The 25,418-nt window shown below is 32.0% G+C and overlaps 1 protein-coding gene across 1 annotated transcript; it reads left to right on the top strand.

The window, feature by feature from the left end:
* The first annotated feature begins 164 nt into the window (after positions 1-164).
* Positions 165-24,685, top strand: LOC117102304. Its single transcript, XM_033242573.1, has 7 exons — positions 165-347; positions 909-1,434; positions 2,060-2,310; positions 3,141-3,294; positions 5,115-5,276; positions 14,944-15,076; positions 22,206-24,685. The coding sequence occupies exons 1-7, from the start codon at positions 274-276 to the stop codon at positions 22,421-22,423; spliced, it is 1,518 nt and encodes a 505-aa protein (XP_033098464.1). The 5' UTR covers positions 165-273; the 3' UTR covers positions 22,424-24,685.
* Positions 24,686-25,418: the final 733 nt, after the last annotated feature.

The raw sequence follows: 25,418 nt of genomic DNA, 5'->3' as shown, positions 1-25,418 counted from the left end.
GAGACGATTTTTATACTTGATCAAACACTGACATGACTCATTTCACTTTTAACCAATGAGAATACATGAAGCCAGTGACTCCTTATATGATGTCATCATCCACCAATCACACAGCGAATTGGTGACGTTATCATTGAATAAATGAAGCCTAGTTTAAACATCAGCACGATGTTGTTTGTGCATGTTTTCTTCTCAAGAAGAGGTTGGTGTAGACCTAGCCTAGGCTAGTACGGATTATCTCAGCACGTTTAGCATTTAAACACACAAAGGAAAATGGCTGAAGGAGGCAACGGAGCTGCGTCAGAAGGAATTTCAGGTTTAGACAGTTTCTTTGTGAAGCAACGCAGGTAAGGCTAGGCCTAGGCTACATTTTCTAGGCTAGTAGGCTAGGCTAGGCCTAGCCTCTAGGTAGCTAGGCCTAGGTTGGTTGGCAGGCATTCTCATTGGCTTGGTCTCCGCCGCTAGCTTCCTTTAGTCAAGTGTAGTGCTCAACATAACTAGGCTCAGCCTCTCACCTAGCATATACTAGCCCTGGGCTTAGACTTACCTTTTGAGTACTATAATAGGGCTATTTCGTGGGACCGGGGCCAAGGCCTAAAATCGCCTTGGCCTAGAGGTAAGCCTCATGCTGGATGGTAATGAAAGAAATGGATAATTTTCATAAGGCCTTTTCGTAAACAATGTGCTCACCACAGACAAACAGATTTTTAGACAGCTAGGCCTAGAGACTCCAACGAATGGTTGCCAAAGCCTAGGCCCTACTTGCTAGGCCTTAAAGGATTCCTATACTGTATAACATTGTCTCTTATATGTTAATCATGTAACTTTAAAAAACCTGAAATGTTTTTTTTCTCCAGATTTTACATTACTGTATTTTCTTAAAAATAATAATGAAATTTTTTTTAAAGGGATTTAATGTATGAAATTAGGAAGTTAAAATATGGCGATAAACCTGTTACCGAAGGCGAGAGCAAAGAGAAGATAGAGAAGTTCTTCGTGAAATGTCTACAGTCTGATGAATACCCTGATGAAAGTACAAGCAGACCAGAGAATGTTTTGCTTGATATTGGAGACTTGTTCGAGTCTCGGCCTGTATCAAATTTACTCCGAAGTATGCAATTCAGAGAAGAGTTAGAGGGTGTTGTACGTGGGACCGTCAACCGGCAAGAGCAGGAAATGGAGCGTGCTCAGAGACTTCGAGTAGCAGGCTTAGCCATGGCAGCTGCAGCAGCAGAACATTTCTCCCCTGTCGAAACATTAAGCGAGGCATCAGCTAGTATAAGTTCACAGCCCTCTGTGGATTCAAGGTTGGGATTTATTCCCCCTCCCCCACCTTTTATGCCGAACAATACACCGCAAACAGGACAACCGTTTCCATCACCAAATCCTTTTGGGACCTCAAATGGCTTTGCAGCTCAAAATATAGGATCAACAGTAAGAATAAATAAATTTATTCCACTAAAATTGATTTTAAAATACATTTTATATTTATAACCCTTAATTACATCAAAAGCTGAATGTTTTTTTTTGTTTTTTTTTCTGGGATTGCTACCAGTACAGCCAACAATAATGATTTTCAGTAAAAATATTTAAAAAATTATTTTTGGCTTGTTAGTGACTATAGCATAAAAATATTTGCAATTTCTATTCAAGCGATACAATATTACCATCGTCCACAATCATTGTTTTGGTTTTTTTTCTGCATCAGCCTTTAGCAGTTTACATGCTGATTCACTAAACCTTTTTTGTTAATATATTTGTACTGTTATCAGTACAAGTCTGACTTGGCCTATTATATAACATAGATCAATTAAAACTGATAGAATACAAAAATGAATGTATAATAATGATACGATACCAATTTTCATGTAAATAGAAAGGATAAAGATGTTTATTTTGCCTTCTTTTAACTATGAACATAAGTGTTCTTCAGTATAAATATTAAAACATAGCGTCCAGAGATATGTGTTTAGATAAATAGAGCAGTAAAACAATTCATTGAATAATAGCAAATTATATAAATATTTTTTATTAAAAAATCATGTATTTATGTACATAGCAACAGAACCAGTTTGCTGCTTGGCAACAGTTTCAAATGCAACAGTTTTTACAATGGCAACAGTTGCAACAGCCACACCAGCAATGGCAACAGCCACATCAACCATGGCAACAACCATGGCAACAACCACAGCAACAACCACAGCAACTACGAGGCAACAGACCAGCCAGTCAGCAGCAGCCAAATTCACTGCCACAACCACCGCTTGCTTCAGGTGTCCTCTCTCAAAGGCCATGGTTAACAAGACGGGAGTAAGTAAAATAATCATAATAGTATTTTGAATAATGGGTGAAATTAATTGTTTACTAAATATTCTCATATGTAATTTGTGGAAAAAAAATTGTACATTTTTGCTTAGAAATTTGGTAAACTTTGGTCTTCTAGTTACTAATCCTTATCTTGGATTCTGCCATCGATATTTACTACTCTTTGCAGTTCAATTTTTATAGCAAACTTTGTCGTCTGCAAGCATTATCGATATTTTGAAATTTTCAATATCTTTACTTTCTCCTTGAAAATACTCCAATGATTTCCTAACTCCACTAACTTACATCTGAGGCTTAAGTCAGCCACTCACTGCACACGGCGGTTGTCGACCGACGCAGTTCCGTGAAGAACGCAACATTACGACGCATGCGCAACAGATTGTTTGTAATGACAATCCGTTCAGACTGCCACCTACAATCAGCAGACGGTGTTGTGTCACTTGTCGCTCACAGGGAGCGGAGTGGGATTCATCGTGGGACAGTCGTACGACCAGCGTATGATGCCGTGATTGCCCGGCTGTGCAGTATCTGTCAATTGCTCATGTAGGCCAGTGTAGTGTCTATATTTTTAGTAGATACGTTAGTTCCTGGGAACTTTATCGCTGCCCTTGACTGCACTGACTCCTAGGAGACTCATGGCCATTAATATGTGCCAAAGACACAACATATCCTACCTCATCTCGTATCAATTATGGGGCTGAGGTTGTTTTTGAATTCTGTCTTCGGCCTGTCTATTTCAAATTATTTACCTGTCAATGCTATGTTAATATATTTATTACCATAAGATGAAGACATGTTTGTTTATCTCTCACCAGAAACCCTCAGAATATGAATCAGCCACCGGTCGTGAATTTGGACCAGAACCGGCGAGAAGAATTCATCGCAGACATTAGCGATCTAGTCCAACAACAATTGGTCTCATCCACACTTGAAAGCAACTTCCGAGGAAGGCTGGAATATTTACTAGGCGTAAGTACGAATTATGGTGGCGTATTTGAACAGCAATATGTGTGGCAAATAATTAGTGTAAACCTCTAATTTAAAGGATGAAATACTTTGGAGTTTGCATCTATTTTGTGTATAATACCTCTTATGGTCATAACTTAGTGACCCCATTCTTAGTGTCATTGGTTTTTTATTATTGGGAATGTCATGGTACAGACATATCACATAAATTTTACCAGTTAAAAATGAAATCATAAATTAAAAGAATTAAAGTGTTTAACTGATGGCACTATAGTAGTTAAATATTTTTTTTATTTGACTTCACACAGGCAAATTTACAATAAAATAACAATGAGATAAAAATTTGCCAGCGACGGCAAGAGGTCAACAGGTGAACAATCACACCTCTGAAAGTGGCCAATCCTGAATTGCACAGATAACAAGATATAAAATCAAGTATATAAAATTTTAAAATGTAACACTAAAATTTGTAAAAGGGAATTCAATACATAAAATAAATAAAAATAATAAAAGTGGCCGATCCTGAATTTCAACGATTACAAGAAATAAAATCAGTATATAAAATTTTAAAATGTAACACTAAAATTTGTAAAAGGGACTTCAATACATAAAATAAATAAAAATAATAAAACAACCTCACAAAGATTTTTTCAGGAATTGCACACAATGGTCATGAATTTCAATTGGGTGACAATTGGCACAGCAACAATGTGACAGCCAGCTATGAACATTATTCACATTGAACTTACTTAAAAAGAGATTCTGATAAAATAATTTAATATTTTTCTTGAAAGTGTGCATTGTTGGGCGTGGGGTGGGGCTAGTTCTCCTACCCTGTTTTGCCGCTACATTTTAGAATTTCAGTACATACAATATGGCATGTATTGAAATAAGACAAACTTAGAAAACAAATAAATGCCCCCTCTCCTCCATTTGCAGAGGCATGCCTGCATTTCCTAGTTAACTCAACTAAGATCAATAAGTTAGATCAACATATATTATTTTTGGCCTGTTGTTGCTCAAACTGCCAAAAAGAAAATGTATATAATTTTATTAATCCTGCTGTCACCTTATTTGAAAATCATAAAAAATAAGAAATCTTTATCCCTTCCTCAGTATATAAAGCATAATGATTACTGAACTGTTTACATTGTATAACATTGCATTCTTTATGACCATGTTATAGGGTCTTCTCATTTTTTAATCAAAAAAAAAAATCACTAAACAAGGTATAAATATTAAAAAGTCTCGCGTAAGAGAACATTACATCAGGGCACTCCATAATATGAAGTTTATTTTATTTAAAGCTACAAACAAATTATGTTTCAAACATAGTTTGTTCTTCTAGAATTTCCTTATATTCGAAACACAGCTGGGCTTTGGTAACAAAGCTAAAAGTTAACATGTATAAACACACCAAGCAGGAAATATAAGCCTTAAACTTAGCTAGTGTCAGTGCTATCTGTCAATTCTGTCTAACTTCACTATATTGTATTTGCCTGCTTTGCCTCTGACCACTTTTTTTATGGTTTCCTGTTCAATTATCTTGTAACTGGGTCATAAAGTTTCATCGCTGTGATTTATCTATATCTAGCCATATAGTATATTTTATTCACCTATAAAATGAAAATGCAACAAAATGTTTTTAAACATCATCAACAAGCTATAAAATTACATGAATGTACATTATTAGATTTATCATCTATCTACACATTTTATTTATGGTACAGAAAAATTGCAATAATTAATAAATTTGTATTAAATCCAACATTACACTTACGATCAAACATTTCTAACCCAAATATTTAATATTTTTTTATTAGGATCGATTGACCAGTGCTGGATTTGACGGTCAGCGTGTTTCTGAGTTTGTGCAATCACTACGGCCAACACGGAGAATTCTGCGCAATGATTTCCGCCATTTGGGCATCAATGCTCCACGCCCTCAAGATAATCGCCAGTCTCGGGAAGAAACGACATTACCTGTAAGTTTACTGTCAAAATTTTATCATTATACAAGTGCCATAGGGAACATTGTTCTTTTCTGAACTTGTACGCCATTGTGAAGATATTTAGGGAAGTATGCAGAAGTTTGCTACAGTTTAGGTCCTGGTGGCCAGTTTGAAACCAGCGGCAAGCCGGAATAAATTGTGTACATCCAATTTGTTTGTCGGCTCTATCCCTTCTCTTTTCTTTTATAGGCCTACAAATAGTAGGCCTATTATTAGCCTTGGTTCTTCAACATCAACTATGTTAGGCCTTCATGGTAAAAATGAGAAAGCGCAGTAGCATGAGGAAGGGTGGGAGATAAAAAAAAAACAGATGTGCATCCCAGGTTCTCCTAAAACCTAAAAAAAATTATTTATTAATAATTTTAATTTCTGTAAAGAATCACATGAGTTAACAGATTTTTATAATTCACAAATTAATTGGAAATCAACGATTTATAAAAGATTCACAATATAAATTTGTAAATTTTCCCTAGAGAAATATGGGTACTAATAACTTGAATTTTATGCAATTAGGCAGTTTAAAATTTATATATTTGAGTAAAGCATGTGCACTGAAATAAATTGTGCAAATTACCAAAAAATATAAACTCACCTAGTCTAACCTGTTAATTGCTTGTCTGGGATAGCATCTTCACTTGATTATCATCCTAGTCTTCCGTATATTCTTGTGTGTAAGACAAGGCTTAAAATAGCAAATTACAATTGAAAAATGGGGGTCGTCTTATACACGCTGCACATACACATTTTTTATGTTTAAATCATGTTATGTGCAGATCGTCAGTATCAAGCAAATTCACTACTGAGGTGAATGAATGCCTATTTTAAACTCGGGGGAAATAAGATGCCCATAAAAATGGTATTATGTGGAAGATTATCCCTACATTTCGCTCCTTTTTAGTCAGCTGGATGCCGTTTCAAGACTAGGAGAAAGTATGAAATCTGAAAAGATCCTCCTTTATAAATTGTTAGTATTTTCTTCATCAAAAGCACCCTCTAAAAATCCACTCAGGATGTGACATTGTTTAGGCTTGGTTGCAAAAAAAGAAAACAGTGGTACATTTTAGATTGTTTGTAGATCTTTTCAATATGAATTTTTGTGCTTTTTTTTTTTGCTATTCAGCAAAATTAATGACCTGTTGACATGAGACAACAAGCTAGGATGCTATAGAGGGCGTTATACATATATACAGTTCGTCTAGTTCCTGAAATTGACAATAGTCGTCTACCGTTTTTATATAAAAGATAACATGTCCAGTGCCATGCATGTTTCCCAAATGTTTTATTCGCAAGTACCAGGCATAATTTTTCTTGTCTGAAATTTACCCTGCTGAATTATGTTGATTTCCTGCATTTTAAAAAGTTTCGAATTCATCCAGAACATCATGAATGTTATTAGAAGTCAACATTTCAAAAGTTAAATGATATCTACCTTGTTAGAGCAAGCAGGAAATACTTCTCCTCAAATCTGGAGCAATTCCCTGTATGATAAGAATGTAAATGGAGCATAAAATTTAATTCTGAATATGTTTTTAAATTAGATTGGCTCTACCACTAATTTTTAAATGACCGATATGAGGGGTCAAGAAAGGAATTGTGAATGAAAGAGAGTTAGTTTAGTAAAAAAAGGGAGCTTTGGCATCATAAAACCACTTGCTATGCAGTGGTGGATCCAGGAATTTTTAACAAAGGGAGGGTGGGGGTGCCTGGGAGGGACTTTCACAGACGGAGAGTGTAGACCGAGAAAATTAATGATTATGGTACCTCTAGATGGCTGGAAATTGTACTATCAGACCTAAATTTGATTAGTTATTTTCCTTTTTTCTCCATTTTTTTTTTATAATTTGGAAAATTTCATTTACTGAAATGTGATTTATTGATCTTTAGCATACCCTGGGTGATTGATTGATTGTTTACTTTGTGGGTATTAGAGATTAATGGACTGATTAATTGACTGATTGATGATTGATTGATTGATGGGTTATTTCACTTCTTTAGCTTTGAGACAGTTTTTGGATCTTATTCTATGCTTTATAATTAAGTAAAATTTAAAATATATCCATGTGATTGGTCTTATTTCATCAAGTTTATGGAGGCTCTTATATATTTTTAAAATTGGTTATATTTTGCTACAGAAGACTAACCTTATCTGGTTATAAATAATTATAATCCAAGTCAGCTTTTACAATACAAAAACTAACATTGAAAATTATAATAATAGTTTTTGTTCGTAAGATGTATTATTTCAAGTAAAGCTTTTTTGGTCCAGAGTATTTATTACGCATTAAACAAAAACTCCATCCGTGTTTATATCATAAATTTATATTCCACTGAATCAAGTTGCTATGTACCGCCCTCTTTAGTTGTGTTTAATGTATAGAGTATAGTGCATTGTTAGGAAATACCTGACAGGTGTGGAGAGTTATAGCTTTCACAAATGGTCAACATGGCAATTTATATCACTAGTATTAAAATGCCAAGCACTGCTTGATTTAATAGGCAAGCATATTATATGAATGAAGCTAGGTGCCAAATCTAAGCCTTCAAATCATGCTCGTATGTTAAAAAAAAATTTAATGGAATTCCTAGAATGGTAATGAAAATTGACCTACTACGCCAAAGTAGGACATATCAATCTACTTGCATTGATCTATATAGGAAACAAAATCAGGAGAAAAGTTTCATAAGGAATTTAATATATTGATGTCTGAAATTTTTAAAATTAAAAATTCTAAGCACAATCAATATATTTCAAGGATACATAAAATAATAAACTAAATGTCAACATCCTTTGTCGTCCTTAAAATTCAATGCTAAATTGTAATTAAGATTGAGTATAAATACCATCTGTGTAGAAAATTATGCATACATTATTAAAATATCTTACAGTAGATCCTATGATGTCATCTCATAAAATCAACCAGAAAATTTCAAAAATATGAATAACCACATGTTTGATTAGAAAATATTGAGGTAAAGTACAACTTATGGTAGACCTGCTATGATAATAAATTTTAATGATGATAAATGGATTTTCATTAGGCACCGGTATTCGTCCAAAATGCTTATGGCATATAACATGATAAATTGTCCGTTAAGAAAAAAAAGATGGATTTTTAGTACTTTTTGAATAAATTGAGAGATGACGACATTTTGTCAAGTTCTGGCAAGTAGTTTAATGGTTCAGGCTTCCCTGAAACAATGCATGACTGCCCCAAGATCTATTGCGCCCTTGTTTACTTATGATAGTTACTTAATGGCTTCAGTTAGGCATCTTTTTTTTTATGAATCATGTTTTTTCTTATTCTTATTGTTATTTTATTTATTTTTTATATTTTCAGTCGTTATCTATGGGAAAGTTTACTTTTTCTTATAAAGCAATTGGTTATCTTTATTCATAAATTCTTGCTATTTTTCTGTTTATTTCTTCAATTCAACTTTAGGGTAGGCTCCATAAACAATGTTAGTTTAATGGGCCTCCTTTTGTGGCCTATTATATTACTGAAAATAATAAATATACTAATTATTATTATATATTGATAAATTTGATTTTGCTAATTCATATTTCTGTTTTTCTGTTGTTATTATTATTGTTTATTATTATTTATAAGTATTTATGAAATAGGCCTACAAAATATAAAAATTGAAATTAATTGCTGCGAAGCAGCCAATTCATATTCTTGACAGCAATTTGACCTCTGAAAAGTCATTGTTTGTAAAAAAAAAAAAGGAGTCGCTAAGACAACTGAAAAGCGGAGTTTCCTTCTTTCGTTCTGCCGAGTAAAATCAATTACTTTAGGCGACGTTTGTAGACTAACCTACTCGTACCAACGTCCGCATGTCGCGCTAGCCTTATCCTACTCTAGGCCTAGACTAGCTAGGATGGTATAGGCCTAGCCTTGAAGGGGACGAAGGTCCCAATGAAAAACAACGTCGCTCTTTGATAGCTAACATTGTCTATTTAACATCACAATAATTCATTATTAGACCTATAGTTGTTTTTTGAATTGTACTCCACAAATCTCAGCCGATACCTCGCACAACTGGCTAACGTCTCTATCTATTTTCGACGTCATGGCTCGCTGGCTCACACTTGTGATATGTCTCGCACTTGTAATCAAATAACACGCTGGCTCGCACTTTGGCAACACTCTTTGGCAGTCAACTCGCCCCTAGAAAACCCGCCCTTGGAAACTTTCCCCATAAAAAAATGTACACTTCCTAGACCATGCAGTCTTCAAAATAAAAATTGTAACCTTTGTTACCCAATGAGAAGTGTTCTAATATAGACAATGGGTCGTGTCTCATATTATTTGTTATAGTTTTATTATTCATTATTTTCACTTGACTCGCATAAATAATTTTGTTCGAAGAACATTTATATGCAGTTGTACTTCGCAGCACTTCACTTGCAATTTGCAATTTCTAGTAATAAAAAATAAAATGATCATGTGTACTACGCTTATTCTGTAATCAAGGGTCCTAAATTTTTCACTCTATAGACCCCTAAAAAATAATTGAAACTACCCCAAAAAAATAATGGAACTGTTGGCCCTTGGTGTGTCCCCTAACTGTCCATGGTTAACTTTTATTCAGTAGGCTAGGGAGTCCTTTGCTATGAATACTTCACATTGTATATAACCATGATATAATCCATTCAACACACAGCAAGTAATCTGACCTATTACCTACATTATGTTCATACAATGAATTTTCTTAATTATCATTATATTACTTTAGGATATGTTAATTAATGAAAACTTTCTTTCTCTGGCTATTACAACAGGTGCCCTTTGTAAATAATCAAAAATTCCTCGGTTATTCTACATGGAGTAACTGTAACACCCATTCTGACATTAAGTTGATTGATTGATTGACTTTTTCACTATCTTGAACTGCAAGTCAAAGGTTCAACAGAAAGCACTTTCAACGACCTTGGTGTATTTTTAGTAGGACATAATTTTAAACAACTTTGACAGTGCTAAATATTGTTTGCTGCCCTCTGTAGCTTGATGGATGGATTCAGGCTAAGATGATTTATTATTATTCAATGTAGCCACATAGAGATTCCCATATAATAACTGATGAACCATTGATGCTATAGCCTGATAAATTGGGTTACTGGACTCCTAGCCCAAGGGAGCCTTTTTTCTAAAAATAGTAACTGTTTTTTTTTTATTCGAAGGTTGAATATTTGCTTATAATTCAATTGTATAATGACAGTAAAATTTCATTCACCTTTTTAGTTTAATACAATAATTGATGTGAATATTTAAATTTAATAAATTAAAATAGGGTAAACTTGTTTTAATTTTATCCTAATGTATTTCAGGTTAAATGCAAAAATAATGGATAATCATAAATGTTGCATAGTTAAGACTATACAAATACATGAGCTATGCGTAAAAACTATAAGAGAATTTTTATTATTAATTTTGCTAAGTGAGTTGCTGTTGATAAATTGAAATATTAATAGTATTAGTAAGTTTGTAGTACCTTGTTTTAAGTGTGTTTAGACAAGGTGTACGCAACTAGACTCATTACAACTAAATTGCCACCAGACTCCACACAAACAGCATTAATAATACCTAGTAGTATGATTCTATATTCTATTCTGATTATCAAACTATTAAAAAAATTCCTTGTTTAAAAGCTGGCTTAGCTAATTATTTCTATTAATATTTATTTAGTTTTTATCATTCACACTGTTAAACTAGTTGTATAATGAAATCAATTCAAGGCCATGCTTCGGAGGAAAAAATTATTTGATATGTTGTACAACTAATTTTTCTAAGACACAAAAAGCATACTCGGGGATGGTTAATGAGATACAGATTTTTTAATATTTAAAAACTGGGAATTTTATATGCTTTTTGTGTCATAGAAAAGTCAGTTAACTATAAAAGAAAAATGATTTTCCTCTGGAACCTAGCTTTAATATGTAGGTCACACAACATGCTATTCCATTTTAACTTTGTTTATTAATTTTCATAATTATATATCGATTCATTTTTATTGTGCATGTTTAATATTTTTTATGCAAGTCATTCGTTGTTAAGAGCTGTTCAGATTGTGATGTCTTTGTCATTAAATGCATATTTCTTATTGTTACTGGAAAATTGCATGAACGCAAAAAAATAATTAAAATTTAAAGTCTTCTGATAAACTTCGGTGATTTCAAATTTATACCAAACTGAGGTTGAATTTTAGTGATATGAAGTTCATCGTACTAACATAGTAGCCAAATTTATGTAGCGCCCTCTACTTGTAAGCAACATAAACATTCCTTTTTTGCTATTAACGTTTTGTAGTCTTCCATACTGAACACTGGTTTGTTATTAATGATAATGAATATTTTATGTAACCGTAGTATTTATCAATTCTTTACGATCATAACGCAGTTGTTGCATTATTTTTTGGTAGTGAATACCTTTTGAAAGCTAAACAAATATTATATCTAGGGAATTATTATATATTTGTAGTTCTTTCACAAATGTATTATTTGACCGTCCATTTTGACCAAAACCAATAAAACATTACATGTTACTAAATTCAAATGATACAGGCATTGAACCATATTAGAGTGAATTCATCCTTAATTTTGAAATTCCTAAACACAAAGACCTGAATTCATAATTATTTTTAAGTAATCTATAATTTTCTAGTACCGGTTACAATAGTTAAACGGAAAAAATAATGTTGAGATTAATGGTAAAGGTAGGGTAAGTCAGTTAAAAAATTTCATCATTTTTTTGGCCGTGATGCCCAGTTTTAAAATAATTGATCTGTTTTATTTGGACAATTGACCTACCTTTATCCATTCATTTACTTTCTCATATATCTAGTAACTAGTTTCTTTTTCATTGCATTTAATGCATACACATATTTATCATTGTCACTATTCGTCCTTGGCCCGAATTTTAGATATCATTTGGCGCCTAGCTGATTTGTCCATTGCAAATGAATTTCAACTGTTCCGAAACAAAGCTTATTTATTAGCGGACAACTCGCATTTACTTGATCAATTTCTTCCCAACAATCATTCAGCTTATTTTGTTTTTCTTTTAATATCATCGTGACCATTATCAATAAATGACCTTCTTCCGAGGTATTTTCGCTTCCAACATGGCTGTTAGAATTAACATAAATCCCAGCCCAGCCCCTGTGATCGAGTATATCCATCATTGGCTATATAATGATTGTTTTTCATCTCCCGTAGGAAGAACACAACAATACATAGTAATGCAGGAAATTCTGATAAGATTAAGTTCTTTGTTAAAAATGACCTCCCCAATGAAATGAAAAAAGATAAGAAATACAAGAGGGATGCCTACTACATTGTTTGATGCAAATACTGAAGGATCTGTATGTTTTTCGTTTGACCATCTGCAGACCAACCATTAAATTAATGACACGTGTTGGCAGCATTGCTACAAAACACAATATTTTTAATCCGCATAAATTAGCAGCATTGAAACCTTGGGTCAGGAAAACTCGCCTCAATTTCTGTGTCATTATTCTTATAAAAAGTTTATCTTTTGTTTTTTAATGTGTATTTATTTCAGTTATTTTTTATTGAAATATTATGTGGACATGTGCTTTTGTACACAACAAATTGATATATCCATACAAGAAAGATAACATGGAAAGTAAAAAACTGAAGGAAAATAATATGTACTATATGTTTTTTTTTGTCGTAATTGCATGTAGTTTTTTGCCTTGATATTTAAACATTGTTAATTTATATCTGTTATAAAAATGTAATTAAATGTTCGGTATGACAGTTAATTCGTTGAAGTTGTTTATGAAAAATTAATTGCCATTGTTCTTATATTTAATTTACCATCGATTTTTATTGTTTAAAATGTAAAATAAACCATATGAACTGCATTATCACTAATGATTTACAATCAGGCCAGATAAAAAGAAATATCTATAGAAGAATGGAAACATAACATTTTCGGGGAGGGGGAATGTAGTTGAAATTTATTATGAATAGGTATAACATAAATATTCAGAATAACCCGAATTTCATATTGATGACTTCTCAATGTGAGCAATATAGCTCTCAGCTAATCTGGTGACCACCATATTGTGTCCACTGGAAAATGTAGACCTGTGATCTCTGGTTCATTTCCACCTCTGGTCCTTTTGTACTTTCTTTTTAAAAGATTTTTACCTGTTGTTTGGAATTTCTGAGCTACCAAATTTTGTATGATTTATGATGTAATTAAAATTTGTCCAAAAAGAAAAACAAAATTTCTCTACGATTTTATGGATCATTGGTAATTGAAGCTGTTTTTGTCAAAACTTTTAATTTGGATAACATTTGGCAGATTGTTGAAATTTCCTGCCAAGCATCTTATTCAAGATTATTTAAATTCAGTGATAGCTTTAGCAGTCAAGAGAAAAGTCATGACTCATGTCTTAAAAAAAAAAGCTGCATTTCTTTTTTTGAATTTGAAAGTCAATTTATTTCACTACTACCGTAGTACTATGATTTCTATGTTTATTTTATTTCCTGGCTGAAATGCTAATCATTCAAAGTACCATCAGCTGCGTGTCACTATTTAAAATATACAATTTGTAATTAAGGAGTAAGTGACGTTATATTAAACATTATTTTACATTAAAAAAAAACTGATGCTATAAATTTGTACTAATTCTGACCTCAGATTTATTTTAATTATACTATTATATAGTTGTTTAATGTAACCTGTTTTTGTAACCTAGCTAATTTAATTATAAGTACTGTTCCTTATTAGAGGTACATTGAGGTACATGTCAATTTATTGGACAACTATATAAATTAAGGATGCACGAAGTATATGCCTCTCGGACAAATTCCAATTGAATTATAATGTTTGGTAGTGCATTTCTATTCTTTTCAATGTTGCCAAATTTTAGCTCAATTACATGCGAAAGTAAATATGATTAACTTTGACAGGGCATCAGTGCTTGCCAATTTTACGAGCTGTTCTATTTTTAAATGTAGATATGTCAAACAGGGGACATGCTCTTTTACTTTAATGGAGACTCCCTATCTTACTGAAAAAAAATTATAATGTTTATTTATGGTTAGATTTATAACCAGGAGAAAACAAACTTATGTGTATTTTATCGACACCTTGTGCGAAGGTGGCTCAAATTTAATGAATAAATTGTTGAAATAAGGTTTCTGAGTTCATTATTCGCTATATATTTTTGTGAACTTGTAATAGATGAATAAAAATGTGAAATTCTTTGGATTTTTTTCTAATAAAATAAGAAGAATCTGAAACATGCAGTTATAATGTTGGGGATACTGTGTCTAGCAATTTAGCTCCAAATATTCCCTGTTGACTGAGCTCTCTGCTTCAGTTTGATCTTTTCACCTCAGTACTCCAACGAAGCACTGTTTACGATCAGTTCTCGACTGTCTGGAAACAAGAGGCTACAACAAATTGAAGTTATTCTAAGCTTTGTTTTTGTTTTGTAGTCAGTACGCTATTAGCAATGGAGGGCTCACGTCGACTGGCAAGATTGGATGTTTTGCGGACTGTGTTACACATCGTCATGTTTCGAGTGCCGTTTCACCCTCCATAATTTTTATGAAGTTTAACTTTGTGGTGTAATATGTGATTTTCTTTTTCGTCTTTCACAGAGCCTGGAATTTGAGTCCTTGAGAAGACAGATGGACGAGTTGAAGAATATGGTGCAGTTGACCTTTGACCTGCAAATGGACATGCAACGAGCAATACGTCAGGAGGTGGCAGCTGCATTGACCGGTCATTCAGGTATGTGCTTGGTCTATTTGGCTTTGATGATTGGTAAGGGAAATGAAAGGCGACCATGCCTGATTTATCAGCTACCCAGACAAGTCCATATTTCAAAAAAACTTTCTACTTGCAAGCTCTCCATGTTAAAAATATACAGCTGCTTGGTTTGGCTGTTAAATTTATTTTAAGACATCCAATATACAATTGTGAAGGCTTTTTAGACAGCATTAAAAAATATACATATTTGAGGTCAAAAGGTGCCCTTTCTAAATTATGAACCATTCTTTGGGTGGAAGTTTTTAAATGTTATAATTATTTTTACGAACTGGAATTTAAAATTTATTGGAATCAGGAAATGAACATATATTTGCCACATTACAGTAATTCAGATATTTAAATGACTAAGAAAATCTTTGGATTTATATGCATAAATACATACTAGACATTGACATTTTATGCTACATAGGACAGCAATCATCTTATTGTTTTTGTGGATTGTGATTATTGTAGTGTTTTTTTTGTGTGTAAATAATGCTAGGATACAAGAGCATTTTTGTCTTGGTGGCCAGACACCCAGAAATTCTGTATTTTAGAGATTACAAATAGTTAATTACTAGAGTTAGTCTCCCACAATTTCCCCGGTCCCCAGGGGCAGATCCAGTGGGGAAATGGTGGGGGACATACTTTCTCTACAGGACGACGAACTAACAATTTATTTGTCTGTTTCTTAGCTTTTGTTCATGAAAACATTGTTCTTTTAATTATTATTATATTATGTTTCTGTATTTACATTCCTAAATTATTATATTTATTTATTTGTTTATTCATACCAACTTGACAGAATATTTCCCATGTAGTTTTGCATTGCTAGAGTTGATAGGAATGGTCTTGTTAAAAGACAATAAAATTAAAGAGATAATATGACCGACAACCATGCATAAACAAATACAATTTATTTTTAATTATTTATTTCAAAAATATTTTGTGAGATTGTTCCATCTTGCAGGAGCTTATTATTTAGGACAATCAACTAATCTAATTTTTATTCAAACTCTAAATTTATTTAATTTGTTCAATAATTTTTTTTCAATTATATTGTTCTTAATTTGTTTAAAATTTAATTCTTAAAAGTTGCCTGATTATTCATACATAAACCTATTCCATAAAATACTATATTAGAAGTAATGAGTGCCTGCTAATATGTCATTCACCAGTTGTTGGGAGTTGAATAAATTAATTAAACAGATGCTAAGAGCTTATTGAATTCCATAGTGGGCAAGTCGTATTTATAAATTACTTGCCCAGGGACTGGCCAAGCCCCAAGGATCACACTAACTAAAGATAACTCAATTTCAAGGGATTTCCTGTGTGATTATTAATAATTAGCAGGAATGTCAGTCCTTTTAATTAATAATAAAAATATTATTTACTCATATTGATGTTGTAATGTTCAACTAAAACACTCACAGACTATTGCTTTGTTCGATGTTGTAATGTTCAACTAAAACAAAGGAAATATATAAATAAATGCTTTAGGAATTATAAGCATCTTATTAAATGAATTATAACAAAGCAAGTTGATAGATCTAATAATTAAAAAGAAAGGATATCAAATTTAATGTAAACAAAATTTACGAAATTAAAAAATAAAGTAAAACAAAACCCAACAGTAAACAGATGAAGTTGTGTTAACTAATATTTCTTTCAAATAATAAAGTAAAATAAAACCTAACAGTAAGCAGATGAGTTTTTGTTAAGCACTATTACTTCTTCCATTGTATAAGTGAGTCGAGATATAACATCAGGTTTACCTTGAACGATTTGGGAGTGTAATTAATATTTTTTCCATGGAAAAAAATCCGGATGTAGCAATAGGATTTCATCCAGGACTCTGGGACTGGGAGCAGCTGCTAGGAAACCAAGCAACTTAAATCATGGAACTAAATTATCACTTCATAAAATATCTTAATGTGTTGCGGAAGCTTAAAAACAAGTATATTTACTTGCTTTTTTATATTCCAAGAACAGTAAAATGCTTAATGGATTCAATTGGTCATTTATATTGGTTTATGAGATATTCTGTTTTTTTTTACCTCTACGACGTGAATGAATCGCTACAGCTCATCATAAATATGCATGTCATTTTTCTAATACACTTTGGATCCGATAAAAACTCTCATTTGCATAAATTACCATTGAGTTGCCTTTCATTTATCTTTTAGTCGTTTCCAGATTGAATTATTCAATTAAATTTGACGTTCTTTAATTAGGATCCGCCATCTTTATGTTTGATATTTCTAAATGATTATCATGAAAATGTGTTAAAAGTTTTAATTTATTGTGGGATGTCAGGAGCAAAATGAAATATGGAGAATTAGAGGGAGTGGAGAGCTTATTAGGAAATTGATTAATATTTAATGTAATGCATTTCGGTAATTAATAATCCTAGACTGTTGTGAAAAGGCTTGTGAAAGGCTATATTAGAACTTTTTAATTGTTAGAATAATATTGAATTTAATGAAAGAAAAAAATATAGTCAATAACATTTTAAATGTATTAATTATAAACATATAAAGGTTTTAATTTATTGTGGGATGCAAAATGGTATGTGGAGAATCAGATTACCAGCAGATTGATTAATATTTAATGTAATACATTTTGGTAATTAATCTAATAATCACTGACTGTTTTCTTGTGAAAGGCTATAATAAAATATTTTGACTGTTGGAATAATACTGAATTTAAGGAAATAAAAAATAAATATATTACACCCTAACCCTTACACCGTACGTTTAAAAAAAAAATATCTGTTGTTACAATTTTGTAGGCAACTATTTATACCTTCTTGTTCAAAGTTAACTGTTTATCATTTTTGTATCAACTTACAATGTAAAATTAGCTATTACACAATTAGATTGGACATGGTTGAGATATGCTGGATTTCAGATTTTTGGTTGTATGTTCACATTTTGTCCTTCAACTGTAAACAAACGTCATTTCCTAAGCCTCATAATGAAGCGGTCTCTTGAGTATTGCATCGTTCCATCCTCTAATTAGCGAGTAGGAGTTTGCCGTAGGATGAACGAATTCAAAAGTAATTTTCTGGAAATCAGAACATTTGCAATTTTTTTCTTGAATGTGGCTCCGGCAAGACTAATTGACTGGACATTGGCCAAGTTTAATGATGAAACCATACAGAAATTAACATTTGACCTAAGTACTGGACATTACACCCTCATTGACCGGCGCCTAATGTCCGACAGGAAAGGCAGCTGTTAAATTGTGCGTGGGAGCCGGTCACTTTCATTTACTTATTTGAACTGGTCAACAACATAAAATCCATCCCATTGGGGAGATCTATTGTACAGTGTTACCTAAAAGTGTTGTAAATTTTGTATCCGCTGGATGAATAGTTAAAAGTATATTGAACCTAAAATGAATTCCATAACTTTTGTCTACCATTTCCTTGACCTTTCGTTCAAAGTCACATAAGAAGTAAGTAGGAAATTCTCTGCAGACAAGCAGCTACTTTTCAAGCTTTACCTAAAAATTTGTGATAAAAATAAATTGACATGTTATGCTGACCCAAGACAATGCAGTGATTCCTACTTAAACTTTTCTATTGTGATGGGAGTATAAGTGCATTGTCCAAGAGAGGGTTGTAATCTATCTAATTGTCCTGCAAAATATTTCGACTCCATTTAACATCCAACTCAATTTAACATCCATTTTCATTGGTATTTATGTGTGAATTTTTTGCTGTCACTTAGTATTGACGTGATTATAATCGCGTCAGAAGGCCACATGTTTAGAATTGTACGATTTTTTTTTATGACGTGCTTATTACTGCAGTCTTACTGTACACATTATGGTGGTATAATTTCCCGCTTCTGACAGTCCTTGAGCCCAGGAAACCATTGACTCGGACCTCTGGTTTTGGTCAAATAATAATTGACAGTCAAGTTTAAAGTCAAATTTATTTTATCTCATTCCCCACACATGAGGACCATCTTGTACAGATCCGTCATCGACTACCTAAGTTGGTATAATTTTGTTTTACTCATTGGTAACCAATTTACATTAAATATAAATACAAATCTAATGTAAAAACATGGAAAAATCTTCCCCCACCCCAAATTAGTTTTTTCCAGTATACTTCATTTTAGTCTACTTTTTTGCTTCCGAGTCTGGTTTTCCGCTTAACATAGAAAATAATCTTAGGATTTGAACCTAGAACCTTGAGGTTAGAAAGCAAGCATCTTAAACTACCAATTAAAGTTCCTGTTTAATACATTAATATATAAGGGGTTTTGGTTTACAATAAATCATTTTTATTGTAAATCAAAACCCCTTATATATTAATGTACAATGTTCTATAAACTCAGTCTCAGTGAGGCTTGTGGATTTGTGTGGCATTTAGTAACATAGAAAATAATCTTAGGATTTGAACCTAGAACCTTGAGGTTAGAAAGCAAGCATCTGAAACTACCAATTAAAGTTCCTATTTAATATATTAATATATAAGGGGTTTTGGTTTACAATAAATCATTTTTATTGTAAATCGAAACCCCTTATATATTAATGTATTAGGGGTTTTGTTTTACAATAAATCATTTTTATTCAGTTTTCCAGTTGTAGAAGCGGTTTCAATCATTTGCTGTGCATTTCGCTTATGTCTTTGAGCAAGGCTTTAGTCTACCCAGCTATATCAGTAGGTACCAGCAAATTGCGAGGAATAATCTGTGATGAACCACAGGTAGTGTCCCATCCAGAGAGAGCATCACACACACTCTCATGCACTTATGCTACAGAAACTGGAGATTCAGCCCTCAGTTACTCTGCATCGATTTACTTTTGTTTTTTCCAACAATATTAGCATAGTTATTTTGTCAGACTTGCAAAAGAAATATATAATCACGCGTTAAAAAAAAAAAAAGAAGCACATTAAGAATGTGAATAATTGTTGATATTCTCTTTAAATTACAAAAAAATCGGATTTGTTTAGAGGCTATTCGGATTTTTTGAGGGGCGTCTTACAAATCACACACCAAACATTTATTTTTTACCTTAAAAGTTTTAAATATAATTGACATAAACAAGCTGCAAATTGCGTCATTTATGTATCGTTTATTTCATAATAGCCTTCCCAGTCATATTACGTCGTTATTTACTAAACCTTCCGATATTCGCTCGTCTAAATTCCATGTTCTATTCTATATCTTGGACCCAAGTTATGGAAAATATATCATTGGACTTGGACAAAAAAAAAAAAAAAAAAAAAAAAAAAACTATTTTGCTAACCATTGTTCAAGTCCGATAGATATTACATTGATTTAACAATAATATATGTCCCCTCGTTAAAAGATAAACTGAAATTATAGAGGCGTGACGGTCCATTCTTAATTACGGTCATCTAAGTGGCAGATGTTAGGTAGATTGCCATTGTAGCGTCCATTATTCACATCCATAATTCACATGTCACTGATTTTCACGTACTTTCTGAAAACCTAGTTGGAATAATAATCTGGTACGGATGGGAATGATCTTGACAACGGTAATACATTCATCCTCATCACAACTTAAGTATCTTTAATAGACCAGCAAATAGATTACCTTAGAAAATTATCTGAAGTAAAATATTTTTAAAATATGAAAATAATAACAAAAATTTAACCCAACAAATACAATAATTACTATTAGAGTGATCTTTGAATGAGTTGTATTCCATTCAATTATATTACATTCCATTGTTATTTTATATTTATTTTCATCAGTATTTTTAAAATATGCAATTCTCTAGCCAGGGAATATGACTGATCAGCATTTGGCCTTATCTGTCCTATCAAATTTATTTAAAAATGCCCACGCAAACCAAAATCAATTTTAAAGACTGTTGCGCTAATGTGGCAAACAAAGCAAGATGATATTGGTTTTGAAACGAAGGCTTCTGATTGGACAAATTATCACACAAAGCCCATGGGTAAACTAACGTATGGACATTTTTTTCAAGGAAAGTAAGAAGAAAAAAAAAACTACATTAAAATGAAGATTAAGGCATTTGTGTTATTCTTCGGCCAAATGACCTTGCCTCAAGCAGATATTGTAGCAGGTCGTGAGTCATATTTAAGAGTAATATTTTCACAAATTTCTATCAACCAATAATAATAATAATATATATGGCGTATGAATGGAATTTCGTATTGTTCTGAATCAATAATTTTTTTTATTAGAAGCCAATATAAGTGAATTATATTTTTCATTTAATATATTTTTCACCTTTTGTTATTGTGTATTTTTCAGTAATTTAATGTCAAGGTGGATTATTCATGACCCATTAATTTAGTATCTAATTTTGCATATAGATATTTTTTTTTATTATATTGTCATTTTCAGTGTTATGCTTTGATTTATGAACCTCATTTCGAAGACAAGATACTTATATGCATAAATTAAACACCATCTGTTTGTTTTCAAAGTTATTAGTAGTATTTCAGCTTTATATTACAAGAAACAAATGAAAATGTCAGGATGAAAAGAGACAAATAAAGTAGACCTAATCACAATAGAAATAATGCACTATATAAGTCAAATATATTATTATTAAATATATAAATTGCATATAATTTTGTATTCTTGATTATTCTTGGAATAATCCTTTACTGTTGACTAGTTAACATGGGAAAAAAAAATCATGATATAAAATATGAAATTAGGTAAAAAGTACTGAATAAAAATATAATAGGGAATATAAATTAATGTAACTTTACTTATAATAAAGTTATATTTTGTTTATAATGAAAACTTTTTTTTTTGTACATTTAATTAAAGCTGGTTTCATTAGCCGCTTCATGGGTATTTTTAGTGTCATTTCTAGGATTGAATATTGCCCTCTAGACTTAACCAGGACAATTAATAATTAAAATATTAATCTCTTTCCCATGTGGAGATTTATGTGTTAATTTGATACATTTGAATGATCATGAGGGCACATGTAAATTTTCTGCATCAAAAGATTGAGAACACAGGATGTTTGCTTTTTTATCAATAATATATGGATGAATGAAAACTTGCAAGATTATTTTGTCTTCTCATTATAGAGATAAATTTCCTCATAAGCTAATTTTATAATGTTTCTTTTCATTCGCAGGGCCTGGAACTTTGCCCCAGAATGCTACTCAGCCAGCCAATGAGGGACACTGTCTCATCTGTTTGGAGAAGTCAATAGATTCGGTCCTGTATCAATGCGGCCATATGTGTGTCTGTTTATGTTGCGGTCTGAAGTTAAAGTCACAAGGTAACAATTGTCCAATGTGTCGTGCTCCTATCCGCGATGTTATCCGCGCTTATCGTTGCCATGATGAGTAGAGGAAAAAGAAGTGTGGCAGGGAGTAAAGGGCGGGCAGGGGAGCTGGAGTTTGGGAAATGGACCGGGAGATAAAGAGAAAAATAAGTGGGAGGCCAGGAAATGTAAATAGGTGGACAAGAAACACAAATAACTAGAAACGGTAAAGCAGTGTTGGGATAATTTTGAGAGAAGGAAATTTCAATAATAGGGAGAACCAAGTTCATAATATAATTAACCATGACTACAAACAAATTAACATACATAAAAGTAGAAAAACGAAAACAGTTTGATTAAGAAAGAGTTCTTGAGGGAACTTTGGTATAGGCTCTTTCAAGGATTATTATTGTTTTTGTTATAATATTTCATTTTAAAGTGCAACCCACCACGTACCATTCTGTCATGGATTAAACGTCCTTGATTCTGAAGATTGTTAAAAAGCAATATTATTTACAATGTGAGAAATTCCTTCTGTTGCCCATTAAAAAAATTAATTGACAAAGATAATTATACAAAAGAAGGAAAACCTTCAGATTACAAAATTAGATATAAGTATGTAACCTTCAGTTTTTAAGGGAATGGAGTGAAAAATACATAGTTATTATTACTCTATTTTTTATTTGAATATTTTTACCATCATTTTAATATTAGTTTATTCTTAATAATAGCATGGACATCACTAACTGCTGCGTTTGAACTAATGGAAATTACATATCTGAGTTGCAATTATTTTGAAAGCTATAATAAAGAAAATAATATGTAACAAAATTTTATGTGGTCTATTAATTGTATTTTTATTTCATATTGTAATTGTATCATTGAGAGCTTACAAAATGGAACAATTCATCTCCGATATGTAACATAATTTGTTGCTGTTTGATCGCTGCTATTGTTTATATCATTAGATTTCTTTCAAAAAAATAATTCAGATACATTTTGAAATATCTTTTTAAAAACTTTTTGGTGATCCTAAAATATGAAATGTATTAATTTCATCATAACCAGGCAGTAACTTGAGGATGCTAATAGAGTATCAGCTTAAAAATAAAACATTTTTGCAAGTTTAAAAAATGTAATTTCTTGTTTTGGAATCATCAAATATGATTGAAGAACATCTTTGGCTATATTGAACTGGTACGTTTCATAAAGAATTACTTTAATTCAGTTGGTGTATGAAGTAGACTTTTTTGATAACATAAGTCTGAGTTAATTAATTTGAAAAATTTCCATGTGATCAAATCAGGGTACGTAGGCAACCATAGTTACGTTGAATGTTTTCACTCGTTTTCCTTTCGTGTGGACATTTTAAGCCCGGAATATTCCTGGCTTTAAAAGGGTTTAATGAAGAACGACCAGTGAAATATGCCAATTGATGAATTTGTTGTTACTGTCATTGTTAATGTCATTTTAAAAATGTTTGTTTTATTCTTGAAAACAAGAAATTATGGACATTTAAATAATTTTTAAAGATAAATAATGTTTGTAAATAATATAGTATGAATTCCTAGATGGTTTGATCTAACACAATAGAAAACTAATTTCTATTTTTAATGCTAAATTTTACTATATATATATTATAATCAAGAATCATGTTAGAATTGTAAACTTTTTTCTGTTATATAGTGAGAGAGTCCTTATGTAAAAAAAATAAAGAATAAAATTAATAAATATAAATTAAAAGTTGTGTTATTCTACTTTTTAAAAAGTATTTGACAATTGAAAAACTATGTGATAATTAGTGTTGGACAAAAGAAAAGTGAACGTTATGCAAGCCTCTTGTAGACTTAATATAATATGTAAAAGTACCGTAACTTGAATTACCAGCCCTGGGGTTACATTTCACCAACCAAAATGCAGGGTGAATGATGGTTGGCTGTAAAATCTAAAATTAGACCCAGCCATAGCAAAATAAAGAAAAAAAGAACACAGTAGATCGACTTGATTTCCAAATGTTTCTTTTTTCTTCACTAATTACACTTTTTCTTAACTAATTTCTTGTTTACATGTAAATTTGTGAAATAAGAAGACCTTATATATACTGTATTTATTTGAATAAATACCATGGCCATTTATTGTTGAGAAGGGTTTTTGAGGAGGCGTTTATTCAAGGGAAGCATTTATTCGAGGAGGGCGTTTATTTTTTTTTGTGTGTAAAATGGATACGCATACACGCATAATTGCCATGAAAATGTGTTATTGTGTAACCATAAAGACTTACTAATCCCAAGCAGGTTAGAAAAAATGTAATTCTGCTGGTATAGAACATTAATAGGATGCGTTGAGAATGACATTGCTTCCATTAGATTTCTGAACATATTCATTTGTGGTGGGGGGGGGGGACTTTTATTAGAGGAAAAAATAGATTTTGATAGAGTGAGGCGTTTATTTCAAATGAGGCTCTAGAGAGGGCGTTTATTCGAGTGGGGTTGGTGTTTATTCAAAGCAGGGAATTTATTCGAATAAATACAGCAAGTAAAAAAGATTGACAAAGATTCTTTGCACCATGTTGTTTGGGAGAGTGGGGGATGTGTGGGGTTGGGATGAGCCACTATAGTTTTTTTTTAGTTGGAAATCTCAGATCAAGAGATGTAGATTATCATTCTGTAAACTTCAATTTAAGCAAGTCCAGTCTGGGAGAACATGCATGCATTTCTCCTTTGTCTTTCATTGAGCAGACGAGTGAGTGAATAGTTCTATAATCAAGCGAAACATATGTGCGTGAATGATTGAGTGAGATAAACATGTACAAACAACTGTGAAGTGTGAAGTATCATTCGGTTTGGCGGTTCTTTCACACATGTCCTTCAATTTCTTTCAAACGCCATTTAACAATTGGAAACACATCAACACACGACGCATGAATATTGATTTTGGGATTTCCTAAAATTGGCGAAAATAACACTGGGATGACGTATTCATAATAATAACCACCAAGTCTTGTAATTTGTATCTGCTGCAAAAATGTGGGAGCAATTCCTACAACGTTTGCTGTAAATAAATATAAAGAGCGCAAAAATT

The sequence above is a fragment of the Anneissia japonica genome, unplaced genomic scaffold (genome assembly GCF_011630105.1).
Source record: "Anneissia japonica isolate Jap-2015-1 unplaced genomic scaffold, ASM1163010v1 scaffold165_len1371125_cov188, whole genome shotgun sequence".
Classification (NCBI taxonomy): Eukaryota; Metazoa; Echinodermata; class Crinoidea; order Comatulida; family Comatulidae; genus Anneissia; species Anneissia japonica.
Note: the sequence above shows the minus strand (reverse complement) of the source record. Positions and strands in the feature narration are given on the sequence as shown.